This window comes from Pholcus phalangioides, unplaced genomic scaffold (assembly GCF_987345545.1).
Source record: "Pholcus phalangioides strain wild (caught in Gottingen) unplaced genomic scaffold, Ppha-v1.0 ptg000032l_1, whole genome shotgun sequence".
In the NCBI taxonomy this organism is placed as follows: domain Eukaryota; kingdom Metazoa; phylum Arthropoda; class Arachnida; order Araneae; family Pholcidae; genus Pholcus; species Pholcus phalangioides.
Genome location: NW_028301622.1, coordinates 1345807 through 1363621, shown reverse-complemented (window position 1 = coordinate 1363621; position 17815 = coordinate 1345807). Strand labels below are relative to the sequence as shown.

At 39.3% G+C, this 17815-nt stretch overlaps 1 protein-coding gene across 1 annotated transcript; it reads left to right on the top strand.

Annotated features, from left to right (window-relative positions):
- The first annotated feature begins 8920 nt into the window (after positions 1 to 8920).
- LOC149066202 (NADH dehydrogenase [ubiquinone] 1 alpha subcomplex assembly factor 4) lies at positions 8921 to 16303 on the top strand. The gene is made up of 3 exons (XM_089253178.1): positions 8921 to 9201; positions 11165 to 11259; positions 15566 to 16303. The coding sequence occupies exons 1-3, from the start codon at positions 9036 to 9038 to the stop codon at positions 15965 to 15967; spliced, it is 663 nt and encodes a 220-aa protein (XP_089109304.1). The 5' UTR covers positions 8921 to 9035; the 3' UTR covers positions 15968 to 16303.
- The last annotated feature ends 1512 nt before the right edge of the window (positions 16304 to 17815 follow it).

The window sequence follows — 17815 nt, the reverse complement described above, 5'->3', positions numbered from 1 at the left end:
GGGGTGGTGATTATAAAACTAATTTATTGCCTTTATTTTCAATACAAAAAAAGAGTTTTCAAAACTTTGAATCGGGGTCAGCCTCATTCTTCTACAATTTTTAGAAATCTTAATCTACTTCCTTTACACCATAATGCTCTTTTTCGTATTATTATTCTGTTCTTAAACCGTAATAAAGGCTTATGCAGTTTAAAAGATAATGTTTCCGAGCGAAGACCTCATATGATTTACCGAATTCCTACTTTTAGGAAAGAAATTTTTCATAATCATTTTTATTATTTAGCCTCCGAAATTATATAATTCACTACCACTAGAAATACAAAATATACCCACACACACACGGCATTTAAAAAATCATTATTCAAATTACTAGTTTCAATAGACGATGTAGACTCTTATTTTGACCTTTAGGAGGAGCAATAAAATTTATTCAATTTAGCTTTGCCACTTTAATTATGTGTATTTTTTTCAATTAAAAATAAATTGTTGTTGTTTGCGTTTGTCTATGTATGTGCGAGTTTAATTTTTTTTTTCCTCATATATTTTTATCTATAATGTTTTGTTTTATTTTACATTTCTCGCCATGCATTAAGAACTTTGTCTTTTTTGTGTTGTGTACGTTTTTTCGTTCTTGATTATTTTTTTATCTTTACGTATTTTTTTATCTTTACGTATTTTTTTATTTGACAGGGATAATTTTGTCTCTTTTATGTTGTATATCTGTCTCTTTCTTTTTTAATGTTTCTGTTCATGTCGTATGTTTTTAGATATTTTATTCATTAATTATCATGTAAATTTTCAATCATCCGTACAGGCATCACAGCCTCTGGATGATAAATATGTTTTGTTTTGTTTAAACTAATCTAAATCTCTGTATGTTATAAATGAATAAATTGATTTGATTTGAAATATGTAGGCTGTTTATTTCCAGCTAAAGTATGGAACTACCATAGCATCACTTTGCCTAAGGAGGGGTGCCCCCATGATGTTGAGACGGTCCTGATAGAACTCGGACTAGCGGGGAGATCAATAAATTCTATGCTAGGGGTCTAGAGGCCAATTTTCTTTGCAAAATTTTCGTTCAGTACAAATTCACTGAAAAAAAATCATTTCAATACGTATAAAGTGTCTTGCTTCTAGATGAGAGTTGAAACTCTGGGTAGGACAGAGGAGCCACGAGAAAAAATATGGTTCAAAGGGGGCCACGGGCAAAAAAAGGTTAAGAAACACTGCTCTAGCCTACAAAGGTGTGGCTTATAGCTCAACTGACCATATTTCCTCGAGAGAAATACGGGAAGTTGGGATTCCTAATACGGGATATCGCCAATTATCGCTAAAAATGATGCCAAAACAGAACAAAGTTGCCAAATATTGCTGAAATTACGAAAATATCACAATGGCGGGAAATGAAGCATTACTGCAAATTGCAGTGGATTAAAATGAATTCCACGATAAAAAAAAGCACGTTCACCAAGACAAATGTGCGAGATTAATATTCTTATTTATAGTTGTAATTATCATAATATAATTTATGAGTTGAAAAATAATTTTAATCTTTGACTTCAATGAAGAATAAAAATTCAAGTAGGCTTCGTGTAAAATTCGGGAAAAACCGGGACACTTTTGCCAAATAGTCGGGATGGTCAGAAGAACAGAAAATGCCGGGACTGTCCCGGGAAATACGGGATGTATGGTCACATTACTTATGGCTCTCTTTCTTTTCTTGTCAGTAACTCCCCGCCCCTCATCCCCCACTTTTCACTTTTACTAAAAAAAATATGTTTTTTTACCCAATAAATTGATTTCTGTGAAAAGTTGCGAAAGTCAGAGCTACACATTCTCTCTCCTGGAAAAACGGTCCAGAGATGCAGGGCCGCAACTGGGGGGGGGGGGGGGGAGCAGGCGGGTCTCGTGCCCCAGGCGGTGGACCAGAGGGGGCGCAAATTTCATTCTCAAACCTTACCTTCAACATTATAAGGGGGCGTCAAAATGCACACATGCCCCGGGTGACCAAGCATCTAGTTGCGGCCCCCTGCAGAGATGGCCTGGAGTCAGGACCGTCTTAAAAGCATCGTGGGCCCCCGGGCAAATTTATTTTGCTCAGTCCTCTATGCAGACTGCAAATGCCTACTTACCAATTTACATGCTTAACGATATATCTCATTATCCCTTCCCCTCCCCCCCTCCCCTGCTCTTCATTCAAGGCCTCCGTGACGTGCCCGGGTTGGCCCATGCGTCAAGACGGCACTGCCTCAAGTGCATATGTGCCTACGAAATTTGGTACAATGATTTTAAAAATTAGGTATGAGCAGGGCCGTCTTAAGAGTATCATGAGCCCCCGGGCCAAGTGGTTTTTCGGAGGCCCTACCTGGTATATCCTTGAAAATTTCAACCGGATCTCATTTTTGTGAGGCCCCTCTTCTCTTGTGAGGTGCCCGGGTGGGCCCATGCGTTAAGACGGCACTGGGTATGGGTCCCAGTATGGGTCTCAGACCAGATCTTTCTCGGTCTAGTAAACAAAAAAATTCAAGAACTCTTCTGGATTCCTGGCAGGGCCGTTTTAAGAGCATCATGTGCCCCGAGCCTAGTGATTTTTCTGATTCCCTGCATGGAAAAGTCCCAAAAAATACAACTACCTATCGTTTTTCTGAGGCCCCCTCGAGCCATGTCCGGGTGGGCCCATGCGTTAAGACGGCACTGGCTCCTGGGCTTGAGCCCTGCCAGCTCTATGCTTGTGGAGGCTACGGCTTCTGTGGTCTAGATGCTATGCTTCCCAACCGTCGGGCCAGAGCAATACCTTCTATCACACAAGATTTCCGCGGCGCGAAGCTCGTGACATCACTGAAGTCTCCCATTTCCCTCAGTTATTGGATATACTACTTCCCTTATACTACATTGGATATATGATAACCGACCGGCCGCGGTATCATAAAAGTTGAAAACCACTGATCTAGAACCTAGGACAGTTTCCCAAGTTTTTTGTTTTACCGTTCCTTCAATTTATTGGGTGGCAAAGGCATTGTGGTTGAAAGTTCTGGCTTTCCATAGCGGTGAGATGGGCCTCCCCCATGGCCCCCACATGGGGGGGGGGGGCTGACAGGGCTCCAGCCCTGGGGCCCGGGAGTCAGGGGGGCCCGTGGAAAGATCTTTCGATTTTTTTCCCTTTGATATATATATATGCCCCATAGGAAAATAGACAGGACTCTTTAATATCAATCACATCAATTTGTACTCGTATGGACGGATATCTTGAACTACGTACCTTAGATCTCATTGAAATTTTTTTTAACTATACACATGTACAAGTAAACAAAAAAAACGAAAAGAAAACCCCGGAAACGAAGAAAAGAACATTGTACAATGCCCCCCCCCCCGGCTCTCATGGCAGTCGTTCTCCTAGGAAGGAAGAAAAGTGTCCTCAGGGCTATAGCCACTAGAATAAGGGAAGCCACTAGAATAATCCTTATCTAGTCGTCGAGCGTGTGTAGGGACCTACAGGGCTACCGCGAGACCCCTGCTGTTCCAGTTCGTAGAAGGCCATAATGTCTCGATAGAATGGAAATTGGACGTCGTTTAAACAGACGTCGTATTCCACAGTGAAATTGCCTCTGGGTGCCGATAAAGCACATGAACCCCCCTCCCCCCCAACATCCTGGAACAGGGGCCCGTAGACTGCTCTCTTCAGCGGACCCCCTCTACAGTGAATTAATATTGTGGAAAAAAGACAAAAAATGAGAAGAATGGTCCCCACTCTCGTGGGTGGGTTACGATACTGAGACAGCTTTGCTGCAAGCTTTTGTATACAGTGGATCCCGCATTATTTTTTCCTTCTTGGGTCCTGCGACTCTCTGGTGCCAACTTTTATTACTGATACTCATCGAGATTTCTCGTTTAAAGCGTTTTCCCGCAAAAAGTATTGTACGAAATAGCTGTAATGACGTGTGTACTGAATCACGTGATTTCGCTCACGGCCCCTCTAGTAACCCCCTCCCTCTCCCAGTCCGAACAAATCAAGGGGTTTTTTTCCTTGCTTCTGAAAAAAAAGGCTACATTCCGCATCGGCCTTTTTTATTCGCTGTACTGTCTTGAGGACACATCTCCCCTCAAAACTTCTATTCACGGAACTATTGTTGAACAGAAAAATATTTACGGTTCGCGTCTGCAAAAATCCAGTTGTTCGAAATCTTTTAGTAAAATAGTTGAACGAGTTTGCGTACATAAAGGATTAATTTTTTTCCCACGTGGATGAATCCTACGGTTCTAGCCCAAAAGAACGGTAAGCAAAACTAAAAATTTGAATTTTTGTTAAATTTTTATTTTGAGCATTAAGAGTTAACTATAATAAATCTATGTTAGAAGAGTTTGGCCCTGCATCGAGGCTAGTTGCGATGTTTGTTGAATTGTGTTTCATAAAGTTTAAAAACGATTATTTTTAATAGGGCATATCTACAAATTACAGAGTAACCTCGTTCATATGTCACTCAGTTATACAACTTTCATGTTTATACGACGTTTAACTTGGGGAAGCAATTGGTAACAATACATTTTAATGTTAAAATATTTCATTCATTTATTTAACGTAAAACCTCAATTATTCGACGTTTTCACTTCGACTAAAACTCGGAAACTTTTGAAAAACGTAATTTATATCCATCAAATGCGCACAAAATTTTTGTATGCAGTGAAAAAGCGTTGCTGTTCTAGCATATTGTCACCGCAAAAGACATAAATTTTAGGGTGATTGCTGACGTATACGAAAATTGCCAGTGAGATGGCTGATGATCATTTAGAGTGGACTTAGATGATTTGTTTATTGCCTCTCTCTGAGAATACGCAGATGTGGAGAGTCCCGAAGAAATGGGTTTCAATTGTTTTGACGGCCATATGACCTTTCAGAATTTTTTCTCTCCCTATGTTTTCAACGTTATCCAGAGAGGGTGAGAAAGTCTACTGTAAGCATTTGGGGGGTACAGGTCTGCCGAAAATAGGTACACGTGCACAGCAAGTTCTTTCGATCATTTCCTGTAGAACTTTCTTTCGATGTGGTGCTTTGCTTGCTGACAGGGCCGTCTTAAGAGCATCATGGGCCTCCGGGCCAATCGATTTTTCAGAGGCCCAACCTAGAGAATTCTCGAAAATTTCAATTACTTCCCATTTTACTGAGGCCCCCCCCCTCTTCTCTTGAGGCCCCCGGGCCGTGCTCGGGTGGGTCCATGCGTTCAGACGGCACTGCTTGCTAACTGTGTCAAATTCGTCGTTCGTAATGTCGGAAAAACAAAAAAACGCTCTCTCTAAAAAAACTGGAAATTTTGGAAGAATTCAACAAGAATTTTAAATTGATAACGAAAGTTCATCTTGCAAACAGGCCCGTCATTTAGGGGCTTTAGGGTCATTAGGGCCCTTGCTTTTGAAAATACACTAAAAATGGTATATATATATACATACATTGAGTACCCTTGTTTTCCCCCTGGAAGAATTTTGCCCCCCCCCCCCCGGAAAAAGTTGCAAACCAGTTGAATATGTTCGTTTCGACTTTTTGAAACGATTATAAAGTAGAGAAACAACCAAAGAGCAAGCTCCTGATTGAAAATCATCTACCGCCAAAAAGTCCAAGATGGGGAAATTTTCGAAGTCGAGAAGACTTTGTTGCAATTTTGTACTCAATGTCGTGTCCCAAAGGTGATGTTGTGCTAAATTTTATTTCTTTAAATGATTTGAAATGTGATTTAATTTCCTCTGAAGTATGAAATATTTTTTTAGAACAGAATTGGAATGCAATTAAACACATAAAATTTTATAACATTTTATATGTATGAGGGGGGGGGGGGTAATTTTTTGGAAAGGCTGTTATATTCACTTCGACTTATACATAAAACGTTTTATAAAACGTTTTGACTCGGCCTCTTGAACGTCGTATAAACGACTGTAACAGAATTGTAAAGTTGCTCAGTTGAATAGATGAAATGAACATAAATATTTGAATTATTTCAGTTCACACACACAATTTTTCAGGCCTTTGCTTCAACCAAGGCCAATGAAAATAGTTTTCAGTATTATTACTCTAACTTTTTAATTCACTAAATTTATTTATTCTTTTTGCACGCCTGTAGTGAATCGCCTCGCATAACGGAATCGCTTCGTTTTATCAAAAAAATCATTGCATGGAATAACTTCCCGTTAGAGCAGGGCGTCTCAAACTTTTTCCACCTGAGGCGCCCTTTTCCCCTATTCAATGCTTATCCGCGAGCTCCACCGGCTCTCCAGACCTGTTTAACAAAGAATATTTTCGAAAACCTCACACCATGACAAAGGTTGGAGGCGCACAGTTTGAGAACTCATGCGTTATAGGAATAATATTTGATGTTCTAAATTGAAGTTAAACGTTTGGATAGAAATTTTGTTTTGTGTAAAACACGTTTCAAACTGGTTCGTCATGTATAAAGATTCTACAGTAGTTTCATTTGGTGTAGTATGAGTATACTTGCTTGCTTGGTGAACAACGAAACTATAGAGATGCGGTGGATATCTTATCTGAGAGAAACTAAGGATAAATTTGATACTGTGCATATATATCTATATATAATTGATTTTCTGTCTGTGTGTATGTTCTATATACAAATCCACAATTTTAAATCGATCGTCGCCAAAATTTGGATATATACCAAACAGGGCCCGGATTGAACGATAGGCTACTTCAAAAGTTCGTCAGAGAAGGGCAGATACCCGAAATAGACGAAAAATCGTCGGCAACAATGGTTTCTGGGCCTCAATAATCACTTTCGAAATGTTTACTTTGATTACCGTGGTTCCCTAGTAATGCGTTGTACACGTGCCTTTACAATGGCTTGTCACTTCTTTAATCCTGCCAGTATTATATATTTATTCCTTTGTAATGGTTTGTCACTTTTCCAATCCTCCCAATAAATGAAGAAAACACGGGCAGCGCCGGGTATTGTAGCTGTTATTGCTAATATTATGCATGATAAAATTGCAGTGAAATCTCGATATAACGATATTCTGTGGACGAAGAAAAATACCATAATAGAGGTATTATCGTTAATCGAGAGACTTTGACATTGAACACTAGCCATCAGGGCCGCAACTAAATGCTTGATCAGCTGAGGTAAGCACATATTTTGACATCCCCCCCCCCATCTAATTTTGAAGAAGAGGCTATGAAAGGTGAATTTTGCGCACTCTGCTAGTCCTGGGCAAGATACCTGCTTGTCCCCCCCCCCCCAGTTGCGGCCCTGCCGACCATGGATCGCGATCACCATTGGCGTATGCAAAGAAGGTTTAGGGTTCTAACCCCCCCCCCCCCCCAGAGCCGAGATTATAGGGAAAATTAATATAAAATTATTGCAGGAAAAAAGAACGTAACCCCCCACCCTCGTGAAAATGGCAATACGCCTATGGCAATCACAAGTTTCTATGAGAAAACCATATCGCCTAACCAATTCGTTCTTTTAACTGGCCCATAGGGGAGCTCTATTATATTGCGTAAAATTATATACAAATCACATGATCATATCTCGAAATGTGATAATATTTATCACACACACACACGCAATTATATTTTATTCTTTAGTTTAAATAGACAGTGAAACCTTGATATAACAATATTCTACGGACCAAAAAAAAAATATTGTGGTAGAGAGATTAAAGAGGTAACATTATCCTCACGTGTGATCAAATTTATGCTATTGTCATTTTTTCTATATGGGCATTGTTAATATTATCGGAAAATACGCTTTTATGTATTTATTCATTACAAAAAATTGTAATTGATTAGTTTATTTATAAAATTCACTTAGATGTGTATTGTCCCTGTACAGAAGCTTACCGCATAGTGCTTTTGTGTGTCGTACACATAGTGCAGCAATACAAATAACGTTAGCTTTCGGTGATCATTTAGTGAAAAATATTGTGGTAGCGATTTAAAAATTCTCCTAAGAATATCGGGTTATAGAGGCGTTTATCATAGTAGATGATGTCTTTGTACCGAGAGTTTAACATTAAGCCAGGCAATTCCAAACAAGATTTGAAAAAAAATATCATTGTAGATGTATTTATTATCGATTATCGTTGTAGCGATGTTTTGCTGCATATACAAATACCGTATCGTATGCAGGATTTCTCATGGGGGGGGGGGGAGAAGGGCATTCAACATTTTTATCTTCCCGAAAGGGGTTTCTTTTTTTTTTACTGAAAAAATACACCATAATCATTTCTCAAGGTTTGCACAAAATTTTTCGGAGGGGGGGGGGGGTAGGGGGCCCGCGAAAAATCCTGGCCTGGGGGCCCGGCACTAGCATGTGGGGGCCATGGCCTCCCCCTTCCGCCTTGTCGGGAAGAAACACAACATGAGGTGGGGACTGAAGTGAAAAAAGAAAAGCTCGCAAAGAAAAATAGGGGGAAATTCGCCATGAACCCAATTTTGGAAAACCCGCCAAAGCCTAAAATTCCCCGCCGAACCGTTTTCAAACCAGCCCAATTCGGCGGGAAAACCGCCAATTTGGCAACTGCTCTTGAATCAGTGATGGTGGTCTCGTCTCGCAAAATTTTCCCTTTGAACAAAATGACCTTACGTCCCGTATTTCCTGGGACACGAGATTTCTGTGTTTCTGGCTGTCGAGACTTTTTTTTTTTTGTTGCGAAAAAGGTCCCGGTTTTCCCCGTTTCTAAACAAGGCCAACTTGGATTTCTATTCCTTATTAAAATCAAAAATTATTTTTCAACTCATAAATTACATCACGGCAATGAATAAGAAGCCATTTTATTTCGTTATTGGCATTAATTTTGATTTTCTGCAATTTCGCAAACATTTGCCTTCATTCATGGTAATGTCCCGTAATGGTAATCGTAATTTCCGGTATTTTTCCTAAAAGAAATATGGTCAGCTGACTGAAAAGAAATTTCGCTGGATGAGGTTACCGCCACTGGTCACGGCCGATGTAAACAAATCCAAATTCCAAACGGCATTGAAATTGCAAAATCGCCCTTGACAGTTTTGAGGCCTGTTTAAATCGGACGAGATGGCTTTGAAGAAAGTTTTCAGCTACTTAAAGTATTCGTTGGCAAAATGGGGGCGAAATTATAACGTGGCGGAGCGCGCGGATAAGATCATCGAGGCGGAGAAGTTGAGCGGCGCTGCGCCTCGTCATCCCGGAACCCAGGCGAAAATCGACGTTATCCTCAACAGTAAGTCCTATTCATTCGTAATTAGAAAGCATTAATAATTAAAAATGATGTAATTTCGATTAATTAAACTCGATAAATATGTGTTGTAAAATACCAGTGGCTAGCTCGTTACTGAGATTCATTCAGTTTGAATATTGTTTATAACCCTAGGACCTCTCCTAGGGTTGCACTAGGTCCCGCATAACTATAAAAATGTTCGTAACATAAATCATATAATAATTCACACCGTAAAGGACTTTGATATGAGGCGGCCTTGGATAAAGTCTAAATTAAGGTGCCTACATACGTAACTGCAAGCATGCATGTTCAATCTTTCTGCCCAAGTATGCACAACTCCTCTACATAAGCACCACAAGGAATAATTGTATCGTTGTAGGCCTGTTGCTTTCCGTGGCGAGAATTTTCTAACGGGAAGATCAGCTCTCATTTGTGTCTCGAAGTTGGGAACCACAGAAAACCAAATTTATGGTTTAACCGGGACTCGGTTAACCGACCACCACTACAACAACAACAGTGGCAGAGTCATTGACCAAGTGAGTGAATGAGTAAGTCAGTGAGCAATTAAGTGGCTCACTCTCCCCAGTTAGTGCTGAGGTGAGCAGATGAGTGAAGGAGCAAGTCAGTGACCAAGTAAGCAAAACAGAGTGTTAATGAATAAGGGAGTTATGAAGTGAGCGTCCCTCAAAGCAGAATATGCCGAAATCTGCGACAACAATCAGAATTTTAAGAAAAAGTGTAGAAAATGCTATTGTGGGGGATTTTTTCCACAGAACATTTCCAGTCAACCGAGGGCTCGTTGCAGAGCAATTGAAAACATTCTGTTTTGGGGGTGAGCACGTGAGTGAATGAGCAAGAAAGAGTGAGCACATCAAGTTTTACATATGCTAAGGTAATATCTGAGCAATATTATTGCTTGAAGTGAAGGATAGAAACTAGTAAATATAATTAATTTTATATAACGATATATATACAGAACTACAGTAGAAAACCATGAATTACAAACGAGATATATATTTAGTCAAAATATGTCGTCATCGCATCAGTTGTGCATGTCTCAAAATAAACGAAAGAGTAGAAACTTTTTTTTCCCTATTTGAAACACTACTACTACTGCTCTTGCAATCTCGCTTTTAAAAATATATCAATCAATGATGGCAAATCCACTGATACCAATTTCATGGCAGTGAATATAGTTAATAATGGAATTTTTTTAAAAGGTTTGGTTTTATTCAATCAAATAACTCTATTCCGCAATGTTACTTATCGAGCTCTGATGCGTTCTCCAATTACTAACAATACAAGTGTCTGGCTCATGTTCATGAAAACTGCTTATGTGGTTAGAACCACCTAAGAGGCAATAATGCTTCTATTATTGTCTAATAGGAGTTGAGTAATTTGTTGAGAGAGAATACATCTTAACAAATGGATCTGACAATTTCAGTTGTCCGATTCAGCATTGGCTGTAATTGAGGGTGTTGTTTATTCATTTTTGATTCAAATGGACGCTTAACCATCAAATTTTATAACTTGTAATGTGAATGCAAGTTATTTTCCATTTATTACCCCTACATATTTAACATTTTATATTTAAAAAAATCAAATCACATGCTATATTATTTATCAATCCGATATTTCCCTTTTATAGCAGCTTTGATGAGAAAGGAGAGAATTGGAACTTATAATAATGATCAAAACTAGTAATTCAGGGAGAAAGAAATGCAGTGAATGGTCTGGATCCCATTTCTATAAACAACAAAGTAGTCTACCAGCAAGCTTAAGCACATCAAACTGTTTTTTTTAAATTTTGAAAATTGGTTGAAGCAGCGTTTTCCTTAGTCCAGAGATCCATGTTAAATACTGTACATATTTAGGAATTTGCTGTTCTTGTTGGTAATTAAATAGTCTATTGTATGTTGTAGTCTCTAATTATTTTCTCGTTTGACATGTATTGTTTCTTTTACAGAAAGACCAGAGATTAAAGAGGAAGTCCAGCGAATGCCAGATGATCATCTGTTCAGGCTTAAAGACGTTAGAGTAGAGTCTGAAACATCCCTTGCGGTAATCGAACATATTTGGCATCTCAGTTTTAACCGTGGTTTAATCTGCCGCATCAAAAACTTCATTTACTGCATTTCAATACAAAATTCCCTATAGAAAATAACATTTGTTAGTTGGTTGCATATTAGGATTAAAATGTGGGTAGCAAAGACTCAATACCTACAGTTATCAAATGATTCCCTTTTTACTTTCTACAAATGAATTTAACAATATATGTTATAGATCAGTATTTCTTAACCTTTATCTGCCCTTAAATAAATAAGCTCTACCCCCCCCCCCCCCATCATCCACAAGTTGAATGATTCTCCTTACTTATTGAATTCTCCTTCCCCCCATTCTCCTTACTTATTGAATTGGTTTTTTTGAGAAATTTCATAAAAGCAGTTCTGCGTACTCATGATTCAGTGAGAGTTTTATGCGCAAGGTCATCTCAACATCTCGACACCATGGGCCGCATCAAGCAGAATTATGTTCTATGGGTCCAATACATAACTAGAAGTAACAGCTTGCATATTTATTTGATCTGAAAAATCATGGTAATAGATCCTCATTATGTAGGTTCCCCCCTATGGATACGAGACCTCCGGACCATACCCAAATGGGCCCAAGCATTAAGATGTTCCTGGTTCTATTCAAAACCATCTTAACAGCATCAGAAAGTGCCCCCCCCCCACCTGGGAATAAGAGCCAACTTACATGCTTATTCTTTAAAAACATGGTATATGATTTCATTACCATCATGCTTCTCATATGCTGGGGTCCCTGGGGCATGTTCCAGGTAGGCCCATGGGTTAGGATGACCTTGATTCCGTGGGGTGAATTCGGAGAGTATTCACACTTTGCCCGACTTTATTTCCCTTAAAATCTTTATTTCTTCCCATCTGATTTTTTTTCTCGCAGCTCTTTGTGGCTCCTTTTCACCAGATTTAGCTGGGGCACCCCCTAGAACAGGCATCTTCAACCCATTGCTCATGAGCACTGCTCTTTGAAGTACCCAAAGTGTTCAATGCTCGTGTCTGATTTTGTGATCCACTTGATCAACGCTCGAATTAAACACTTGGTACAAATTACATTCAAGGACTGAAATTATCCTGATTTCATGCATTTGTATGTTAAACTTGCATTAAGGGTGCTCTCATTTTCATGATGGGTACAGACAGTGCTCGTGACTGGAAAAAGGTTGAAGACCTCTGCCCTAGAATATCCTAGTACCGGGGGGGGGGGGGGGCATATGGCCGCAGGTTGTCCAGATGCTTCAATGGTATTAAGAAAGGCATGGTAACTGAAAATGTTCTGTTGAATACTGGGACTTGTAATTGTGACATTGAAAGATATCTGCAAATAATATCAGTCATATATAAGTGAGTTAGGAGGCTGAGAACACAGAAGATAGTCCCTGTGGGAATATGGCCGGAAACTCAACATGAGAAGTTATTAAAAAATAAAACGTGAGGGTTTACATCAGAACAAAGAATTGATACTCACCGTGAGTTCAGGTAAACTGAAGAGCCAAAAAAACTGGTACAGGCATGCGTATGCAAATAAAGAGATATGGAACCAATCAGAGTACGGCGCTGCAGTCGGCAACGCCTATATAACACAACAAGTGTCTGGCATAGTTGTTAGATCGGTTACTGCTCTGCTACAATGGCAGGCTATCAAGATTTAAGTGAGTTTGAACGTGGTGTTATAGTCGGCACACGAGAGATGGGACATGGCATCTCCGAGGTAGCAATGAAATTTGGATTTTCACGTACGACCATTTCACGAGTGTACCGTGAATATCAGGAAACCGGTAAAAAATTAAATCTACGACATCGCTGCGGCCGGAAAAAGATCATGCACGAACGGGACTGACGAGAATCATTAAACGTGACAGACGTGCAACCCTTCCGCAAATTGCCGCAGATTTCAATGCTGGGCCATCAACAAGTGTCAGCGTGCAAACCATTCAACGAAACATCATCGATATGGGCTTTCGGAGCCGAAGGCCCATTCGTGTACCCTTGATGACTGCATGACACAAAGCTTTACGCCTCGCCTGGGCCTGACAACACCGACATTGGACTGTTGAGGACTGGAAACACGTTGCCTGGTCTGACGAGTCTCGGTTCCAATTGCTTCGAGCTGATGGACGGGTATGGAGACAACCTCAAGAATCCATGGACCCTACATGTCAACAGGGGACTGTTCAAGCTGGTGGAGGCTCTGTGATGGTATGGGGCGTGTGCAGTTGGCGTGATATGGGACCCCTGATACATCTAGATACGACTCTGACAGGTACGTAAGCATCCTGTCTGATCACCTGCACCCATTCATGTCCATTGTGCATTAAGACGGACTTGGACAATTTCAGCAGGACAATGCAACACCCCACACGTCCAGAATTGCTACAAAGTGACTCCAGGAACACTCTTCTGACTTTAGACACTTCCGCTGGCCACCTAAACCCCAGACATGAACATTATTGAACATATCTGGTATATTTAGAAGACACCAACGAATAAGGCAAATACACAATTTTTTGTATTTGCCTTATTCGTTGGTGTCTTCTAAATATTCTTGGGCAAAGTGGATCAACTCTTCCATATCTGGTATGCCTTGCAACATGCTGTTTCAGAAGAGATCTCCACCTCCTCTTACTCCTACAGATTTATGGACAGCCCTGCAGGATTCATGGTGTCAATTACCTCCGGCACTACTTCAGACAGTCGAGTCCATGCCACCTCGTGTTGCGGCACTTCTGGGGACTCTCGGGGGCCCTACACACTATTAGGCAGGTGTACCAGTTTTTTTGGCTCTTCAGTGTATTTAGTGTAATCTAGAAAATTTATGAAGTTGTAAATGGCCTTATTTATTACTTCACTTAACATTACCTGGTGATCCTAAGATGGTCTTGGTGATAAAATTACCACCCAAAGTAGTTTCTTCCTGGGATAGAAAATGCAGGCCATCATCCCACATAGTGAAGTGGAGTTTCATCGTCTTCTCCACACATGAGACATATAGATGAATCTATATAGCCACAGTTGTGTTTAGATGTTTTGCTGGTTTACCGATAGCAGCTGGTTTGCAATTAATCAGCTTTTTTTTAGCACAACTCCACGATCTCTTGGTAGGATCAGGTACAATAATCAGATATCACGAAAACACGAAAACCACAAAATATTGATGAGAATTCTTGATCCAATCTGCGTTTTCCATCTCCAAAGAAAGTCTTCAGCTGCTGGAACCAAAATGAAAAAAAAGAGACTAATGAATCTTTTTTTTTGGATGGAGGTGTACACGAACACATAAGACTCTCTACCTTTTGATTTTAGAAGTTGAAGACTTGTATGAAGAAGGAAATTACAGTTGACATCGAGATTTTGCCTATATCAATTGCTGCAGCATCGATATATATAGCTTCTTAGACACATTAAAAATCTTGATGGCAAACTAAATTTCCTTCTCCATACAAGTCTTAAACTTCTAGAATCAAAAGGTAGAGAGCCTAATGTACACCGCCATCCAGAGGTCTTCTGATTCATTGGTCTCTATTTTTTTTGGTTCCAGCAGCTGAAGACTTCGTTTGAAGATGGAAAATGCAGATCGGAATTCCCATGAATATTTTTGTGGTTTTGTGATATCTGAATATTGTACCTGATGCTGATCCTACCAAGAGGTTGCAGAGTTGTGGTAAAAGAATAAAAAACTGATCAATTGCAAACCAGCTGCTATCAGCTCTAAAATAGCGACATTGGGACTAACGGTTGAGGTCTGATACAGATCTGTGCTGGAGACATAAAATCATAAATTCAATGTCTTGATGCATAAAATCCATGATCAAGGCCAAAGATGGCCGTAGTACAATATATCTGTACGATATCAGCATGCAAATTGTAATTTTGCATTTGCAGAGGTGTCCAGTTTTTCTACCAGTATTGTAAAGATTAAACAAATGAGGAAAGACATAAAAACAAGAATTTGATCAAGTTGATGTAAATTTGCATGAAAATATTCATATACTAATCCGTTTTAAGTCAGATTTTATAATTTTTGAAACAAAGAGGAAAAGATAATTTGACACTTTAACAAACATTCAATCATCAACTTTATGCACATTTTTTGCCGCCGATATGCTCAAAGAGAACCTCTTAGAAAATGAAAATACAAATTACAACTGTCCCTTTAATTTGGGCTTTCCAGCTCAAGCATTTCATTAACTGCTCTCGCAAATTTCTAGGGTATTCTAGTTTAATGTGTATATTATACGCTTTGTCATCATGTACTGCATACATCTGAATTTCTTACCTATTTTTGACAGGGAGAAGATACTGACAGCAAACGCAGTCTTCCTCAGTCAAGAGGCTGTCATGATGTTCCACTATTTGGTTATGTCGAGCCAAAATCTATTCCAGAGGGTAGATGTTCACTAAAGCAAGCTGTGGAGTTCATAGCAAGCAATAACATGGATTCTAAAAACACCACAGCTCAAGTTATCGCCAAAAAATACAAAATGAAAGTTACAGACGTTGAGCAAATTCTAAACAATTTCAGAACTTTCGAATATCATTATGTGCAGCCTAAAAAGAAAGACTCGATATCCAAACAGGCTATGGACATTTTGGGGGTCACGAAAACTAAAGAGCCAAATCCATACCAGAAATTTGCACATCTTAAAGAAGGGAGAAAGAAAATTGCGGAGAGCGAAGAAGAAAAGAAATAGATTATTGTATTCAGTTCTATTGTATACACGCTTGTTACTGTCTCGGCTCTTAATATAGATCTACACGTTTCTCTGTTGTAAAATATTTTCAAGTTAGATTGAAGTGTTTTTGTTCATTGAATCATGTTTCTCCATATAGAAATATTTTAGCTTTCACAAGCGCACGTTTGTCTGTGCAGATACTGCAACCCATTTTTTTAAATACTGTGACTCTCGATAATCTGGCTCATCCAGTATAATCCAGTGTTTTTCTCTTCCAACATAAAAGAGGAAAAAATGTGGCTGCATGTCTGTGTGCAGAAGCTTATATTATTGAAATGGACTTCCCCCCCCCCCCTACTAACTTCCAGCAATCTGGCACACCTTGGTCTGATATGTGCAGGATTAGCAAGTCTACTGTACTTGTCTGTCTGGTGTTCAAACCCCACTCCACCGGCACCATTGTGGTGGTTGGCTGAAGATGGTTTTCCATTTTTCCCAACTCTGAGGCACAGTTGCGAACCAATCTCCTTGGTAAAAAATCTTGCCACAGAGAGCAAAAGGCATACAATGGTACAAATATTCAGTCATTACTAGGGCTCGGATTTCTATGTCTTTGCATATTTCGCTATTTTTACATGATAGAGTACATTTTGCATATTTCATGATTTTTGATAAAAAGTAAATTTTTTCCTCGTAATTCCAATCCTGCTTCAGACTGGTTTTTTCAGTTCCCGCCTCTTACGAGAGCTCTTAGAATTAGGATTTTCATGCACTAAAAATGCATAGCTGCCAAGTCTCCCGAATTTTCCGGGAGTCTCCTGAATTTCAGCTTCACCCCCCGACCTCCCGAAAAGTTCTTAAATCTGAATTTTTACAAAAAATTGTCAAAATCCCTAATTGTCCCTAAAAATTTCCTACTTCATTGGAAATAAAAACCCCCAAGAAATTTCTGGGGGAAAAGGTCGTTTGCTTTTGTTTTTTTCCCGGAAGTTTTACAGTGTGAACCCTTCGATGGCAACAAGTTACTTGTCTTATCATGCAGGAAAATAGCTTAGCAGCCAATAGTCCTGGATAATAATTGAAGGTTATAGTGATGCGTATGTAGTCAAACCATCCTCTTTGTTGTTGAAGTCACGTATATGTGATAACTAAACATGGATACTGATAAGCCGAAAAAGTATTTAATTAAAATTTGAAAGATACTTATTCTGATGAATTTCCTTTCATGAAACGTTCCTGAAAAGGGACGACTTTTGCTTTTTGTAGTTTAAGTTAGATATCAACATCGGTCATGGTGGAAAGAATGACAGCATCACCCATGTGAAATCAAAAAGGCATCAAGCAAGTGCCAAAAAAAGTCAGTGTTCTTCAAAAATAAACGTTTTTTCTTCATCTTCTGATGATTTTGGGATCATTTGTGCAGAATGTTTGTTTACATCATTTTTGATTAAACACAATTTGCTGGTCAGCTGCACCGATCACGTAGGACCATTACTGAAGAAAATGTTTCCGGATTCCGAAACTGCAAAAAAGTATGGATGTGCTCGCACAAAGCAACAGCTATAATTCGCCATGATTTCTGAAGAACAATCTTCATTAATTGCAGTTTTACATCAGAATCCATTTGCTATAGATGGTAATAACAAGGGTTGTTAACCTATATCCTGTTGTTACAACATATTTCAATGATAAAACAAATCAATTGCAAATTCAAAGTGATTTATTGTGTGCTCCTGTTTTGAGCAATGATGCAACAAGGAGAAATATTGGCAATCTTGTTGTTGACAGTTTGGTGTCCAGGGTAATTCCAATAAAAAAATTGTATTGCCCGTGGTTGTGACAATGCAAATGTGATAATTGGGCATA

What these genes read in the sequence shown, in the direction of transcription:
- LOC149066202 (XM_089253178.1), top strand. Translation starts at nt 9,036, where the DNA reads ATGGCTTTGAAGAAAGTTTTCAGCTACTTAAAGTATTCGTTGGCAAAA. An exon ending in AATCGACGTTATCCTCAACA is followed by an intron (nt 9,202 to 11,164) that starts GTAAGTCCTATT and finishes TTTCTTTTACAG; the next exon opens with AAAGACCAGAGATTAAAGAG. An exon ending in AGTCTGAAACATCCCTTGCG is followed by an intron (nt 11,260 to 15,565) that starts GTAATCGAACAT and finishes TATTTTTGACAG; the next exon opens with GGAGAAGATACTGACAGCAA.